Below are 13,789 nucleotides of genomic sequence, written 5' to 3'. Positions count from 1 at the left end.
TTTTACTAGTATTTCTTTTTTATAGATGCAAACCTTGCTGCAGAATAGTATGCCTAGGGCCCTATGCACTCAATAAAGGACTGACTGATTTTTCTTTGTGTAGGTGATTGGGAATTTAATTATTGATAAATTCAGAGGGAAAAATGTATAATACTGCATAATTTTTTTCCCTGTCAGATTAGTAAAGATATTTTGTTTATTGATGTAGGTAAAAATTCAAAATACAGTTGCTTTATTTTAAAGGGGTGTATAACTGCAGGGGGAAATATTTTTCCTCAAATAGATGGCAGAGCAGCTTGTTCATGGTAGTATCGCACTGCATATATACAAACACAAATACACAACACAAATGGGTGTGCACACAGATTTAGACAAGTGTGTATATTTATGGTTTTTTATACAACGAAAGTAAGCCCAAACTGCAGATAATAAATACTGAAGGTGTACAAATTGGTGCAGCTAGGAACAGCATTGTCGTATTGTGTACTAATACTTCATTTTGGTGGGGGTTTTCTGTATGATACTTTGTATTCACCTGTTCTGCTTCATGTTAATAAAGGAATGGTTAGTTAGGGATTAATCTGTGTCATTAAGCACTTGGAGAGTATCTGGCCAGGATAAGGAACAGAATTAGTTTGCGGGCTTGCAAAAACCAAGTAAATATGAAGAAGAATATCCAATGATTTGTTTGTATGTATGTATTTTAAATACCCATCATACTTTAAAATAGATATTGAAAACACTGTGATTTGATTGACTAGAAAATGTCTGTATCAGACTGTTTGCAAATAGAAGCTTCATTCTTACTCTGAAAATTGTTGCATGCCTCTTAAAATAGCAGCAAGATTAACAATGAATTGATGGGCCTCTTTAAAAGTAGGTTTGTCTGAACTTGTAACATTGTAAATAATTACTTTTGTATCTAATGTGTTACACATGACATTTAGAAAACACTTAGCACTGCAAGACAATTTGAGAACAAATTAGATCAGAAGCAAGAAAGAAATGCAAGAAAGACTTTAATCAGCATTCATTATTTATTCCTATATTCTGAGAAAATTATATATGCCAAATACAGGTCTTTAATCAAATAATGATTAAAATATTCAGGTCTCACCTATGTAGTTAGATGCATTGACCCAAATTTCAGGCATCCAAGGGGAAAACGCTGTAGTTTGTGCAGCTGATAGAAGTGCTCTGTTCCCACCCCCTGCTGTAATTAATTTGGCCAGCCATACATTGTTTGTTTTTTGTCACTTTTTTTGTTTTGAAAAGTTCCCCCGTCTGCTGTTCATACCATGTTTTAAGATAAACAAGAGGATCCTTTTTATTTGTCTGTCTTTTTCTTCTTTGTAGCTAACTGCCAAGCCACCTGAATAAATCAAGTGGTCACAAGGTCCCCAAATAAACACATCTTTTGGTACGGGTAACTGAGGTTAACTGGATGGAGGCAGATGAAACTAATTCCTCTTCATTTTGTCTTCTTTTGTAGTTAATCTGCTGGATTCAAAAACAATTCAAGGGGAGCTGGGCTGGATCTCCTACCCATCACATGGGGTGAGTTCACTAGACTGTGAAATGGAAAAGTGCTGCTACAGACCAGTGTGCTATTTAACCATTGTTTCCTCTTCAGAGGACACCGTGCAATAGCACTGGTTCTTTGGAGCTTCAAAAATAGTATGCTCTAAACTTGCAATATGTATCTTATGTAGCTATGGTGCCTTCTGTTTTGAACATACATCGTACTGCATGTAATCCCCAGGAAGAGCACACTCTGGTTGGAGAAAATGGAAGAAAGAGGTTCATTGAACAAATTAAAAATAAAAAAATAAAAAATTCCACTTAGGTATTGTTCCTTCTCCTATCACAATGTGTATTTCTAAAAGATATCATGGGACTGTTTCACAGTGTTACTTGCTAATTTATTCAGATGGAAGTAGTGGAAGGGGAAAAATATGTGGATATAAGTGGGTGTTGTAGGTACATATTTGATAACTTTTGTGCTAAATTGTTCAAGTACTGTTACTTATGAGATAAAATGTTATTAAAGAAATGTCTAAATAGTATTCTTGACCTTTTTTTTCCTAATTTACTGTGTATCCAGATCTTATGTATCTAGACATTCTATTTGGAGAAGTAGAAGAGCAGCCTTAACGCATCTGTGCTTTTGAACTTGCTAACTCCATCATTTTTACATAGCATTTTCCACCAGACTCTTTAAAAATTTTGATGGCTTAGTATCAGTGCATAACCAGCCAGTGGTGCTGATATCTGGTCACTCCCGATCTTCTTTTTTCTATGGAATGTGATATATGTGTTTGTGTGTGGGGACAACCCATTACTCTTATAATACATTGCATACCGCAGGTATGTAAGGAGGCTCCTGCATTCTGTCCCTGGCACAAACCCCACCCCCACTTGTCAGGCTGAAGCCCTGGTTTCTGGCGTTTCCCTCATTCTCAGAGAAGACTGTGCCATCAAGTCTTTGCTGAAAGAAGACACTCGGGAGACCTGTGGCTCCTTCTCTTGCTGTCCTGTCACTTGTGTCTGCCCTTTAGGTGCTTTGCTTCCTTCCTCTATGGCAGTCTTATTTTGGTTTTCTACCTTTAGGATGACAACTCCGAGAAGTCTTCGTGTGCCTGTGTCTTCTACCCAATGAGTAAACCTCTGTCAGAGGGTACTGCCATTTCTAAGTCCTTGGAAAATGTTGTCTCTAGTCTTGATAAGGGCGAGAAGTTGCTAGCTAAGAGACCAGCAACCGTCCTTTTTCCAAACCAACTGCATTTTGAATTCTCAGTGTTGGCAGGTATTTACTCATTAGTTTGTTTGTAGGATCATGAACGTCCACTTTTTGATTATTCTGTGGCTTTGGGCAAGCTTTCACTTCACCTTTATCACTTTTACAGATTACAGAGATTAGTGGTAACAGTACGTTTGCATCTCTGCCTTATGGGATTCAGTTGTTTATATTTAAGAAGTGCCTTCTTGATGTTAAGTATTATGCAGGTGTTTAGCAGTATTTAAGGATTAAGGCTTGGTTTATTTTTTGAGTTTACACATGGATCTCTTCCTGTGTCTCTCAACAAATTGTTTCATTCTCATGGGGAAGAAATGGGAAGAGGGTTCATGTTTCTAGAATTAATTCACTAGAATGGCTGTTCCTGCTGACTTTTCCCAATAAGAAACCTCTATAAACAGGATGTCCAAGAGGGAACTCTCCAGCAATTTCTAGCTCTTTTTTTTTTTTTTTTTTTTTCTGTCTTCACTTGCAATTTTTGTCCTAGATTGTGTTTTGTGGGTTTTTTTTTTTCCCTTTCCCAGCTGCCCTGCCCTCTTCTGCTTTACTCTTCTGCTCTGTTCATCTCCTTGCAGCTGTGCAGATCTGCTGCTCTGCTCCCTGCAGCTGTGCCTCCCTTGCTTTAGATGCCTAAAGCAGTTGGTAAGGAATGAGACAGAGTATCTTGGGGGCTATAAGAAAAACAGATGTGCTACATCAGCCTACCAAAAAGGGCCTCCAGATCTCTCAAAGCAATTTTATTAGCTTCTGCAAGTTTTTGTCAGGTAAATCCCGCACACCTTGTTTGTGTGTGTGTGCACATGCTCTTCCTATTTACTGTAGTATCCGCAGATATTGAAGCCAAAGTAAATCATGGAAGTGTACTGATGTTCTTACATGTTAATGAAATTCTTAGTTAAAAATCACATGGTAGTAAATTAATGTAGATCATGTACTGTGAGTGTTTTTGTGAGAGAACTGAGACTCTAAACTGCAGCCTTCAGAATACTGTGAAATTTTAAGCTTACATATTGGAGCATGAGTGTACAGTATAGAAATAGTAACATTTATCCTATCTGAATTGGCATTTTGCTGTAAAATGATGACAACTTGAACATCATGTGAAAGAGACACTTTCTTTTTACAGCCCTTTATTTATAGTCAATTAATGAAACCTGGTAAATATGGCTGCATCTGTCTCTGAGCTAACTAAAATATGAACTTAAACTTTAGTAGAAAAACATTATAATAAAGATGTCACATCATATTGAAAAATTGCTAATAGCATGGTGGTGATTTACAGAGTAAAGCTAATAGAGCTACACTCGAGGCTGTGATTCACAAATGAGTATATTGGTGTTGTGCCAATTCTTTTCCAGCTTGCAGCAGTGTTCTCATCTGAAGCCATGAATGTCAGTACACGGCAGCCAGTGACTTATGGAATTTTTAAAAACAATTTAGCCGAAGTGTTTAATAAGCCTCTTACTAGGTTAATAATTTTATCTTATCAATACATGATATTGATTGATTTCTGGCAAAATGACTAAAATTGATTTGTTATTGTTTTCATCATTCAATGGTTCTTCTTTATTGTTTTAAGTCTGCCTTGACTTGGCATATATAACAGCAGCATATATAACAATGAATATTCATGTTAAGATTTATGGATCATTTGTATTCAAAAATTTCTGTGTCCCACATAAGAACGCGCTAATGGCAGTGGTTTAGACCATGGTTAATAATATCACCCTATAAGAATGTGATCTCTCCTTGAACCATCCCACACAACCACAGCCTTCGCGTCAGTAACACTGGTCTGGTCAAGCTCATTAAAATCCCTGAAGTACAAAACGTCAGCCTCTCTAGATAGCAAGGCAACGGAATTAAAAATATAATAGCGGGTTTTGCTGATGCTTGAGCATGATTGGCAGCAGCCACAAGGCCTGTATCCTGTACTACCATCTCCAGCACCTGCCTAGGCAACCTTTTTGTGATGCCAATCAGTCAAATACCAGTTCCATTTCTATAGGTTTCATTAAAGGGGAAAGAAAGAAGAGCTACTTAGTCTGTGCAGAGTATATTATTGATATGCTGATTAAGCATAACGCAAGTGATCATTAACTGCAATTCACGTAAATTACAGCAGCACAGATGTGGGGGTTGGGAGGATAAAAAAGCAAGTCACTTTAATAATATACAATAGAAATGTGATGGATTATTCATACGGGACAAAAAGAGTACAGTCTGAATCCCGCTCTGCATATTCATGCTAGTAGTTGTATTGGTTTCAGCATCATTTTTTTTAGTAAAAAAGATGTATCTAATTTGATTCCTATTTCATGTTCTTTGGAAGTTTGGGAAAAAAAAATAAAAAATTGTGACATAATCGCAGTACATCGTTCTGCAGTCACCCTACTTGTGACTAATCTTTACATGTTTATTATTCATATTTATGGACTTGAAATTTTGAGACACTTTTTGTGTAGTTGGTAGAAAAGTAAAAAAGAAATCATGCTTATCTTGTTTTGCTTGTAGCTTGAGAAAAGAATGCTTTGGCATTTGTTACTATCATATAGTAGATAATTGTAAAAAAGCAACCAACCAAACAAAAACAAACAAACAAACAAAAAGACGCAACCAAAACCCAAACCAAACAACCAAACAAAAACCCCCAACCACAACATGTTCTGTACAAAACCAAAGTTAGTAAATTACAGGCAAAATTTAAAAGACTGGTTGGGAAATAAAGATACTGTCTTTGATTGCGACAGTTGGTCGCAAGCTTCTTCAGAAGGATCTGACTTCTTTGAGAGCTGACTGTGCTCAGTACCTTAAACTACTAAAGCTGCTGAGTATACACTGAACTGCTTTGAAAATCTGGTGTGAGTTACTTTGCTTTTTCTTAGTGGTTGCTCTCATGATCATTTGACCAAGGCAAGCTGATCATCTCAGTAATGGAAACTGGTTCATAAGTATTAGAGAAGGATAACATTCCCTACTTCTGTAATGGTTTGTGCTAGGAAGGCTAGAGCATGGGTGACTGAGATTATTAGAGCTTTTCCATCAACCAAAATTGGGTTAGAATGCAAAAATTCAAGTGAAAATTAGGAAAATGTCTCCTTTCTTATATTACAAAAGCCTGAAAGTAGTTTGTCACATTAGACTGTATTACTGCCAACGCATGGTGGTGGCAGTCTCCCTGGCTGCATTTGTTCTGGTTTCAGTAGTTGGCTAATGTGTGGTACCCTAAAAACTTTTTGGCCTTTTTTTTTTGTGGGATATCGTGGACACAGTGACTGCAGAAGAGTCTGACTACATAAGCATTTGAATATCCCTTGTGACTAGATGACAATAGAGGAGAACTTGTGTGGAGTCACATTTTGCCTGTGAGTAAGGTGTACTCAAGGAAACTGTATTCAAGAATCAGTTATTCAGGTCACTGTGAACTGAAAGTTTCTCTGTTTATATAGAAGACGTTTTCAAGATTAATAAGTATTTCCATGAGTGGTGGAAATAATGTGGTTTGTTTTCCTGTGGCTTTGTGTCTTGCGGTTAGTTGTGTCCTGTGACTGAAGGTTTTTTTTGCAGTAGGTCCTTAGTGCCAGTGGGTTTTCTGGTGTCATGCTTCAGCTGGGCACACAGAGTTTCTCTTTCCTGTACCCGTGTCTCATTTTCACACCACTGAAGAATCTTAGGACAGCTGAGATGTCAAGAAACCCTTGAAATTGGCCAACAAATATAAAACAACCTAATTTTAGTTTTCTTTTGATACTGATTGACATCTTAGACTGTATTCATTTTTTGTCTGAGACACCAAACTTATCTTGTCAACTTCTGAGATACTGTATCTAAAGTATGTCACCAAATGGTTGTGAAAATGAGTTTCAAAGTCAAATGAATGATATCAAACAATTGGTATAAGACAAAGGATTGAAACTGAAAGGTATCTTTTTAAAATAAAAAATTAAGTACTTTTTCAAAATGAGAACAGGCATGTTATGCTATTACATCCTTTCTTTTTCCTACTCGTTAGCACTAGAATTTCCTTAGTCCTTCTTAAAACAATGCATTCCATTAAGATTTATCTATGTTTTGCCTCAGCTCTGCTTTCTTTACTACTTCATATATTTCCTACTGTCACCCTGCCTTTCACGACTTGTGTATCAGGTCTGAAATGCAAGCAGACTGTTTTGGCGATTGAAAGTCAAACAAACCACTTGGAATTCTGGCTTTGTGAAGACTTTGTTTCGTCTTACACTGAATGGCTGATTGAGAAAGTAATTTTTTTTGCTAATATACTCTGTTTTTTTCCCCCACTACAATACTTGCTTTTGGAGTGCATTTGAAAGTGTATTTGTTTCATTTTATTCTCCTTTTTTAAAAATAATGAGATGGTATTAAAAAAAAAAAAAGTCCACTTTTACTACAGCTTTTTCAAGTTCTTCCCTTCACCTCCAATTTTCTGTAATCAAGCATGTGCTAGTTCTCTTTTTTAGTCTTTTTTTTTTTTTCCTACTAGAATAAAACTGTTTGAATTTATTTTCATTACTGTAAGTGATTTTGCTTTGGAGAGGGACATTTCAAAATCTGCCTCTTCTGAACTAAAATTTCTTCATTCACACTCAGAGCCTTGAATCAGAATGCAGTGGTGGTTTCTTCAGTGTGCGGGTGCTGCTTTTATAAGAAATCAGAACATGATGAAAAATAAATTTATTTGTACTGTATTTTTTCCCCCTTCTGATAGGTATTACATTTACCATTATAAAGGTATGAGATATACCAGATTATTATTTTAATTAAATGAATATTGTTAAACTGATGACAACATTGTTTAGTACCGCTCTCTGAATATAATGTGAAAGTTTTGTTGATGACTTCATAAACAGTATGCGAGTAGTGAAGGGTAGAATATACTTTTGGTGTACTTTGGCTGGATTTGCCTTGTTTCATCTGTGTACTATCTTCAGCAGCTTGCATTAAGCATGCATTTAAAGTGGAAGTTTAAATAAAAAAAATAGGTGGAGTTGACTAAACAGATGGGGAAAATGTTTTGGGGGAAAAAAAAAACCCCTGAGATCATGCATATTACTTCAGAATTATATTTATGCCTGTCTTTTGTTATGAATTGTTAACAGAAAGAAATGCCTTTTTAAAATGTGGAACACTGTGATATTCTTTAGATGTGTTGTTTTGATCACTGTAGTCTGCATTGCATTCATTTGAAAAATTCAGTATGATCATAATGGCATTGTGTTTTGGTACATTTTAAAACTGCTTTTAACTTGACCTAAAGTAAAAAGCGTGCTAATAATTTCCATTGTGATCATCATTAAGGAAAGGAGAAAGCCTTTTTTCCTCTTTCTTTTGAAGCAAGCATTTTTACCATAATACTTCAAATTATGAGATTTATACATAAAAAAACAAATTGCAACAACAACAAAAAAGCTAAATGTACAATAGCTGCAATGGCCTTGTACAATTTTTTTATAATGAAAAATACAGGACACCCTTCCCCTTCATTTCATTAGCCTCATCAGTCATTTTACTTACTGGTAATAGATTGCTGAAAGTTGGGTATTGGTTTTCTGTGGTTTCAAAAAAAAAAAAAAAAAAGGGGGTGGGAGGGCGGGGGCAAGTTTTGACTTCTATTCCAAGAGTTAAATAAAGATCTTATTTAGAGTTGGAATTGCAGCTTCCAAGTTTTCTTTTTAACTTTCAAAGCTTAGAAACTACATCCTTCTCCTCATGGGCAGACTTTTATTTCTGTCACCATAAACACAGGCTATTGGTGAGAAGTTCTCTCAAATGGCCCGATCGCCATAAGATCTTTTTTCTCTTGTTAAAGAAACGCTTGCTTTATAGTTTATTAATTGTCTTTTCTGCTGAATTTATTTGCGTAAACCAGAATGTAGAACAAAGTAAATACAGTAACTGTCATGAAATGCAGCGTTATTTATCACAGGGGCACACTACAGTCGATTTTAAGACTGTTTTTATAACATCAGGACCACAAGAAAAGTAACTAAAGTCCCCAGTTAAAAATGTCCATAAACGTTTTCGCCTGATGGCTTTGCTGTGGTTATGGATTGTTTTTTATGGTCTAAATAGTTTTGGTAGGTAATTTATTCTGGGTATATATATATTTATTTTTCCCCAGATTTCTGAAAATATCCAGTGTGAAATGATTGTCCGTGTAGAACAGTATTCAAATTGTTCTTTTAGGCGTCGCTGGAAAGCAGGCGTGTAAGAGCACTGACAGCTGCTGGCTCCTACACTGAAGTGGCGAGACCGAGGGTGCAGTAGGATCTAGGCAGGAGGTTCAAGCCACGTTGCCTGATTTCCCCCCCAACCTCTCAAGAGCTGTTTGTGAAAACAGCTTGAGGACTCTGTTAATTTCCTAACTTCGCACGCTTTAACTTCTCCAGAGTGATGTCCGCAGCCCTCCTGTTAGCCTTTCAAAACCGTGAGCAGCAGCAGCAGCGGGGAGCAGGAGGCGGGCGGGTGCCCGGCCCGGCGGACGGCAGGGCCAGCGCTTTCCCTTCACTGGCCCGAGGCGCCGGGGGGGCGGCGGCCGAGGCCGGGCTTGGTCCCGCGGCTGGAGGGCAGGTGAGCAGCCGCGGGGAGGGACGAGGGACACCCGGGCGAAGGCCCCTACCGGAGCTCCCACCATTCCTTCCTCACGGAGCCTGCGGGCCGGTACCGACCAAACGGCGCTGAGAGGTGCGGCCGTTGCGGCGGCGGCCCGGCGCAGCGCTGACCGCTACGCTGGCCCCTCTCAGCGGGACCCCGGCGGGGTTCAGGCCCGTTTCCAGCCGTGGGGCCGCCGCGAAATACGCGGCAGGTTTCCCCGGGGGTGACGGCGGCCGTCGGGGAGGCGCAGGCGCTGCTGCACGGAGGTGTGTTGGAGGAGGAGTACCGCGGGGCGTCCGACCCGCCTAAGCCTGCCGCTCACAACCCGGCCGGCTGGCCGTGGGCAAGCCCCTCGGGCGGCGGTGGGATATTCCGCTGGGTTTCCTCCGTTGCCAGAGGGCCACGGCCTGCCTCGGGGTGTGGGGTGGGTAGGACAGTGTTTCAGACAATACATTGCACTCCTGTTACGGCCCTGCTATTAGTAGTAGTCTTGGTATTATTCGAGAGCGAGGAGGAGGCAAGAGTTCAAGCACGGCACTGCGGTCGCGTCTCGCTGCGAGCGAAGCGCCCCAGCGCCCCGGGCTTCCCCTCTCGTCCCGTCCCGTCCTGGCCCGTCCCGGCGTCGGGAGCGGCGCGGGCGTCTCGGCAGGTGGCGCTGTTCCTTCAGCGCGAGCTCTGCTGGGCCGGGCCAGCGACACTCGCTCCCGGGCATCGGCGGGTGTGGGCTATGGGCTACACCGGGCGACACCTTTTGGCTCCCGCATGGTTGGCCTTGCCATGTCCTTTTAGGCTGCCGTCCAGCGCCAGAACATAGCAAGCAGCTGATACTTCAGTTCGTCGTGTGCATTGAGTAAAAGGTGTTACAGTGAAATGAGCGTTTCCTGCTTGTGTTCTGCTTTTAATCAGTGGCTGAGCGTTATGAAGGATATGCTGGGGTTAAGGGCTCCTTGCACTGTGTATAGATACTATCTTATACATAATATGGTGATGAAATGTGTGAGTTTTACTTGGTGACATTTGGTCCTTGCATCTGTGTGTTAATTTTCTCTGCCTAACTGCTATTCCTTGATGTCTCTCAGACTAGAACTTCATTTCCAGCTGTTGGATTTTCAGAGGCCCCAAAGGATAATTAAGACACGTAGAATGATTGCTAGTTGTCTGTTAGCACAAGTGCATATGGATGAGTGCTGTGCTGCTATGTGGTTTGTGTGCTGTCGCATTAGACAAGTAGAGGCAGTCAACACCGTCCCTCCTTGAGGGCCTGACAATTGATTTTGCGTAGACTCTAGGGAAAAAATTTGAATTGCTCTATGTTATTTTTAAACAAAATAAAAACCTGAACCTAAAGTGAATCTTTTAAATTAACGGGACAGTTACTGTTTACAGTAGCTGAAGTTTAATATCTAAATTGGATGTCAACATTCACATGCAGTCCTTTTGGTATAGAAAAGCTATGGAATGGTAGGAATTAGTATCCTTTATCAGTTGTAATCTTAGAACATTACAGGTAGATTTTGACCACCAACTCTTTAATTCTAAACGCCTGGTTAGACTTCATTGACATTGACAAAAAATTGTGGTGAATTAACTTCTTTCAAGTTCTGATGTTGCCCAAAAATCATGATTTATGGGAGAAGTTGATGATGCTAATGTTGGTTATGGATCAGGCTGCAGAAAGGCATAAATCAGAACCTGTTTTTCACTGGAATCTTTTTTAAAGTTTGATCCTGAAACATGTCTCCATTTCAGGGATGTAGATGATCAGAGAAGTAATAAAATGGTTCTTGGAAGAGTTTCCAGGAGGTCATCTAGTCCATCCAATCTCCTGCTCAAGGCAAGGCTATTGCTAATGTCATATCAGGTCAGCAGCGATGGTTTTGGATAACAGAGTCAAGGAAGCACCAGAAGATGGAGATACCAGAGCCTCTCCAGGCAGCCTGTTTCAGTTCTGCACAGGCTGCTTGTGGACAGAATTCTGCCTGATACCTAATCTGAATCTCTCAAGACACAGTTTGTGGCTATTTTCTGCTCTTACACCATCTGCTTCTACCGAGAAGAGTTTGACTGTGCTAAGTCCCTTTCAAGTTGTTGCAGTCTGTTATTAAATCACTCCTTAGGCAAGAGTGAACAGCCCCTGCTCCCTCACACATTGTGCTTTTGTCCTTTGGCTGTCTTGGTATTGAGCAATCTTGTTAGGTATGATGCCATGCTTATTGCCATACTAGCTTTCTTAACTGGGTGAGATGAACATGTGAAAAACCTCTACGAGAATGGCAGAAAAAATCCAAGACTGAGATGAAGTAAGAATATAATGTGCTTCATCTGTGAAACTGATCAAGTGTTTCAGTCTAGAAACAGTTTACAAGCCACAGTATATTTTATTTTACATTGCCTTTGCCACCCAGGGATTTGACAAGTAGAAGCTAAATGGGTTCTGGAGGAGTTGCTGGAAAGAGAAGATAACAGCATAGTATGGTTTACTTCTCCACAAGCCTAAAAATGAGAAGTCTGGTCCTAAACTATTTTTGTTATCCAAAAGCTCTTGTAATGGGACACATGGAGACATGTTTGTCTAGAGCCTAAATGTTTTCAAGGCCTTTTCCAAACTTAAGAGCTTTTTCCATGACAGCGAAAAATCTTAAACTCGTGTTTTCTGCCCGAAGGGGATATTTTATTTATTTAAGAATCAGTAGCAGGAGTGCTTTTTGGATTTGAGTGGGGTTTTTTGTTTTGTTTTGCTTTTTTTTTTAAAGGCAAACGGGTTACCTGGTGTTGAATAGGGCATAAAAAGCAGTAAGGAAGCAATGGCAGCTGCAGATGAGAACTCAGGACTGTTTGGGTTCTGCGGGAGGGAGAAAGCTTGGGTTAACTCCTAGCTTCCCTGTTACTTTGACTCCTTCCTTCATATTGCAGAGATTGATTCAATGACATTTGTGCCTGTTATCTGTTCAAAAGTCTGCCTTCATGCACCTCTGTGTAAATATTTACCCGAAGTTCAAACAAATGGGAATCTTGCTTTTACACTCTTCATTTGATGTTAATGCAAAGTTAAAATCCCAACCAAAACTTCAGAAGTTAATTTTCTTCCTCGCCATGTAGTTTGATACATAACGTGCAATGCATACCATCAGATTTATGGGACGTATAACCTGGCAAATGAAACATCGCTACTGGAACTTGAGCATTTGTGTTCCTTGATACCCTTGTGTTGTTTAACTTTCACTAATATTTTTGTGACACTTTATTAATAAGCATAACGTATTCATGATGGTAATTTAATTTTACTCTGAAACCTGGTAATAAATGTTTGAACTGTAGAGCATTTACGTAGAAGAATTTTAGCCTGAAGAAATGTTTGGAGGGAAAGGTGAGCTGCGCTTCTGATGGCACTGTAATTCAGCAGCATATGTTCAGAAGTAAATGGTTTTCAGATTGGAACATCCTCTTAAAATGAACACACCCAGAGGGGTGAACGTTAATAAGATCGGTAGAAAAGTACTACATGGATAAAGGACAGGAGTGGTGAAGTAGGGCACAAAATAAGTGTACAGCCCAGGGGGAAACTTTCCTATGTGACTGATTTGCCAGGATGATAGGACTCCTGAATTATTATTCTTTTACAGAATGGGAACTAACTGAAAGTATCTCCAAAGTACACATGTGACTAAACAGAGGTATTCACTTTATAGCACAGAGGATAGGATTTGATAGACAGACAGCAGTTACCACATCTTGGAACAAACTGCTTACTGAATGTCAGTACTGTAACATCTTCAATTTACATAGTGTTTTAAGAGAAGGCTATATGCTTTCTGTCTTGTGCTATAGCAGAAGGTGGGTTGTGGACTACCCCACTTCTGAGTTCCTGAAGAGTTTGTGGTAAAATGTAAGCAGAAACTGAGAGAATGGAGAGCATTTTGGAAATACAAAGTAAACGCCGAGTGTTGGTGTTCCTAAGATTTTAGGGAAACTAATAGATAAGTGCATACTACATCTTGAAAATTAAGTTGTTGCATGTGACTGCACTAGTGCAGTGTCTTGATTTAGAAGGTGGAGGGCAGCATTAAACTCATAGAGCTATCTTACTTGGTTAAACCACTATTAATAGAGATACAAAGTTAAAGGCCTGCAATTTGTGTTATATAGGTTGTAATGTAGTGGCTTTGAGGACTGAACAAAGAAAATACAGTTTTACTGGCTGGGAGTTGTGCTTTGATCTGAAGAATGGAAGGTGTCTATATAGAAGATGTAAAAGAGTAATACTATTTGTTATTAATAATATAATCTGTATTAAGTATATAATCTGTGTTATGTCTTTTTAAAAGCAAAAAGAATTCAACAATAGAGTGAAGAAGTATCTGAACTGAAGGTATGCCCTTGGCC

At 39.4% G+C, this 13,789-nt stretch overlaps 1 protein-coding gene across 3 annotated transcripts in view; it reads left to right on the top strand.

The window, feature by feature from the left end:
- Positions 1–13,789, top strand: part of LOC115601466 (ephrin type-A receptor 3) — a 230,289-nt gene that overhangs the window by 16,372 nt on the left and 200,128 nt on the right. For all 3 annotated transcript variants that reach the window (XM_030471489.1, XM_030471490.1, XM_030471491.1), the window contains exon 2: positions 1,493–1,557. In XM_030471489.1, coding sequence (XP_030327349.1) covers positions 1,493–1,557 — 65 coding nt within the window. The remainder of the gene's footprint in view (positions 1–1,492; positions 1,558–13,789) is intronic.

This window comes from Strigops habroptila, chromosome 2 (genome assembly GCF_004027225.2).
Source record: "Strigops habroptila isolate Jane chromosome 2, bStrHab1.2.pri, whole genome shotgun sequence".
NCBI classification, from domain to species: Eukaryota; Metazoa; Chordata; class Aves; order Psittaciformes; family Psittacidae; genus Strigops; species Strigops habroptila.
This window is presented reverse-complemented; position numbering and strand designations above follow the sequence as displayed.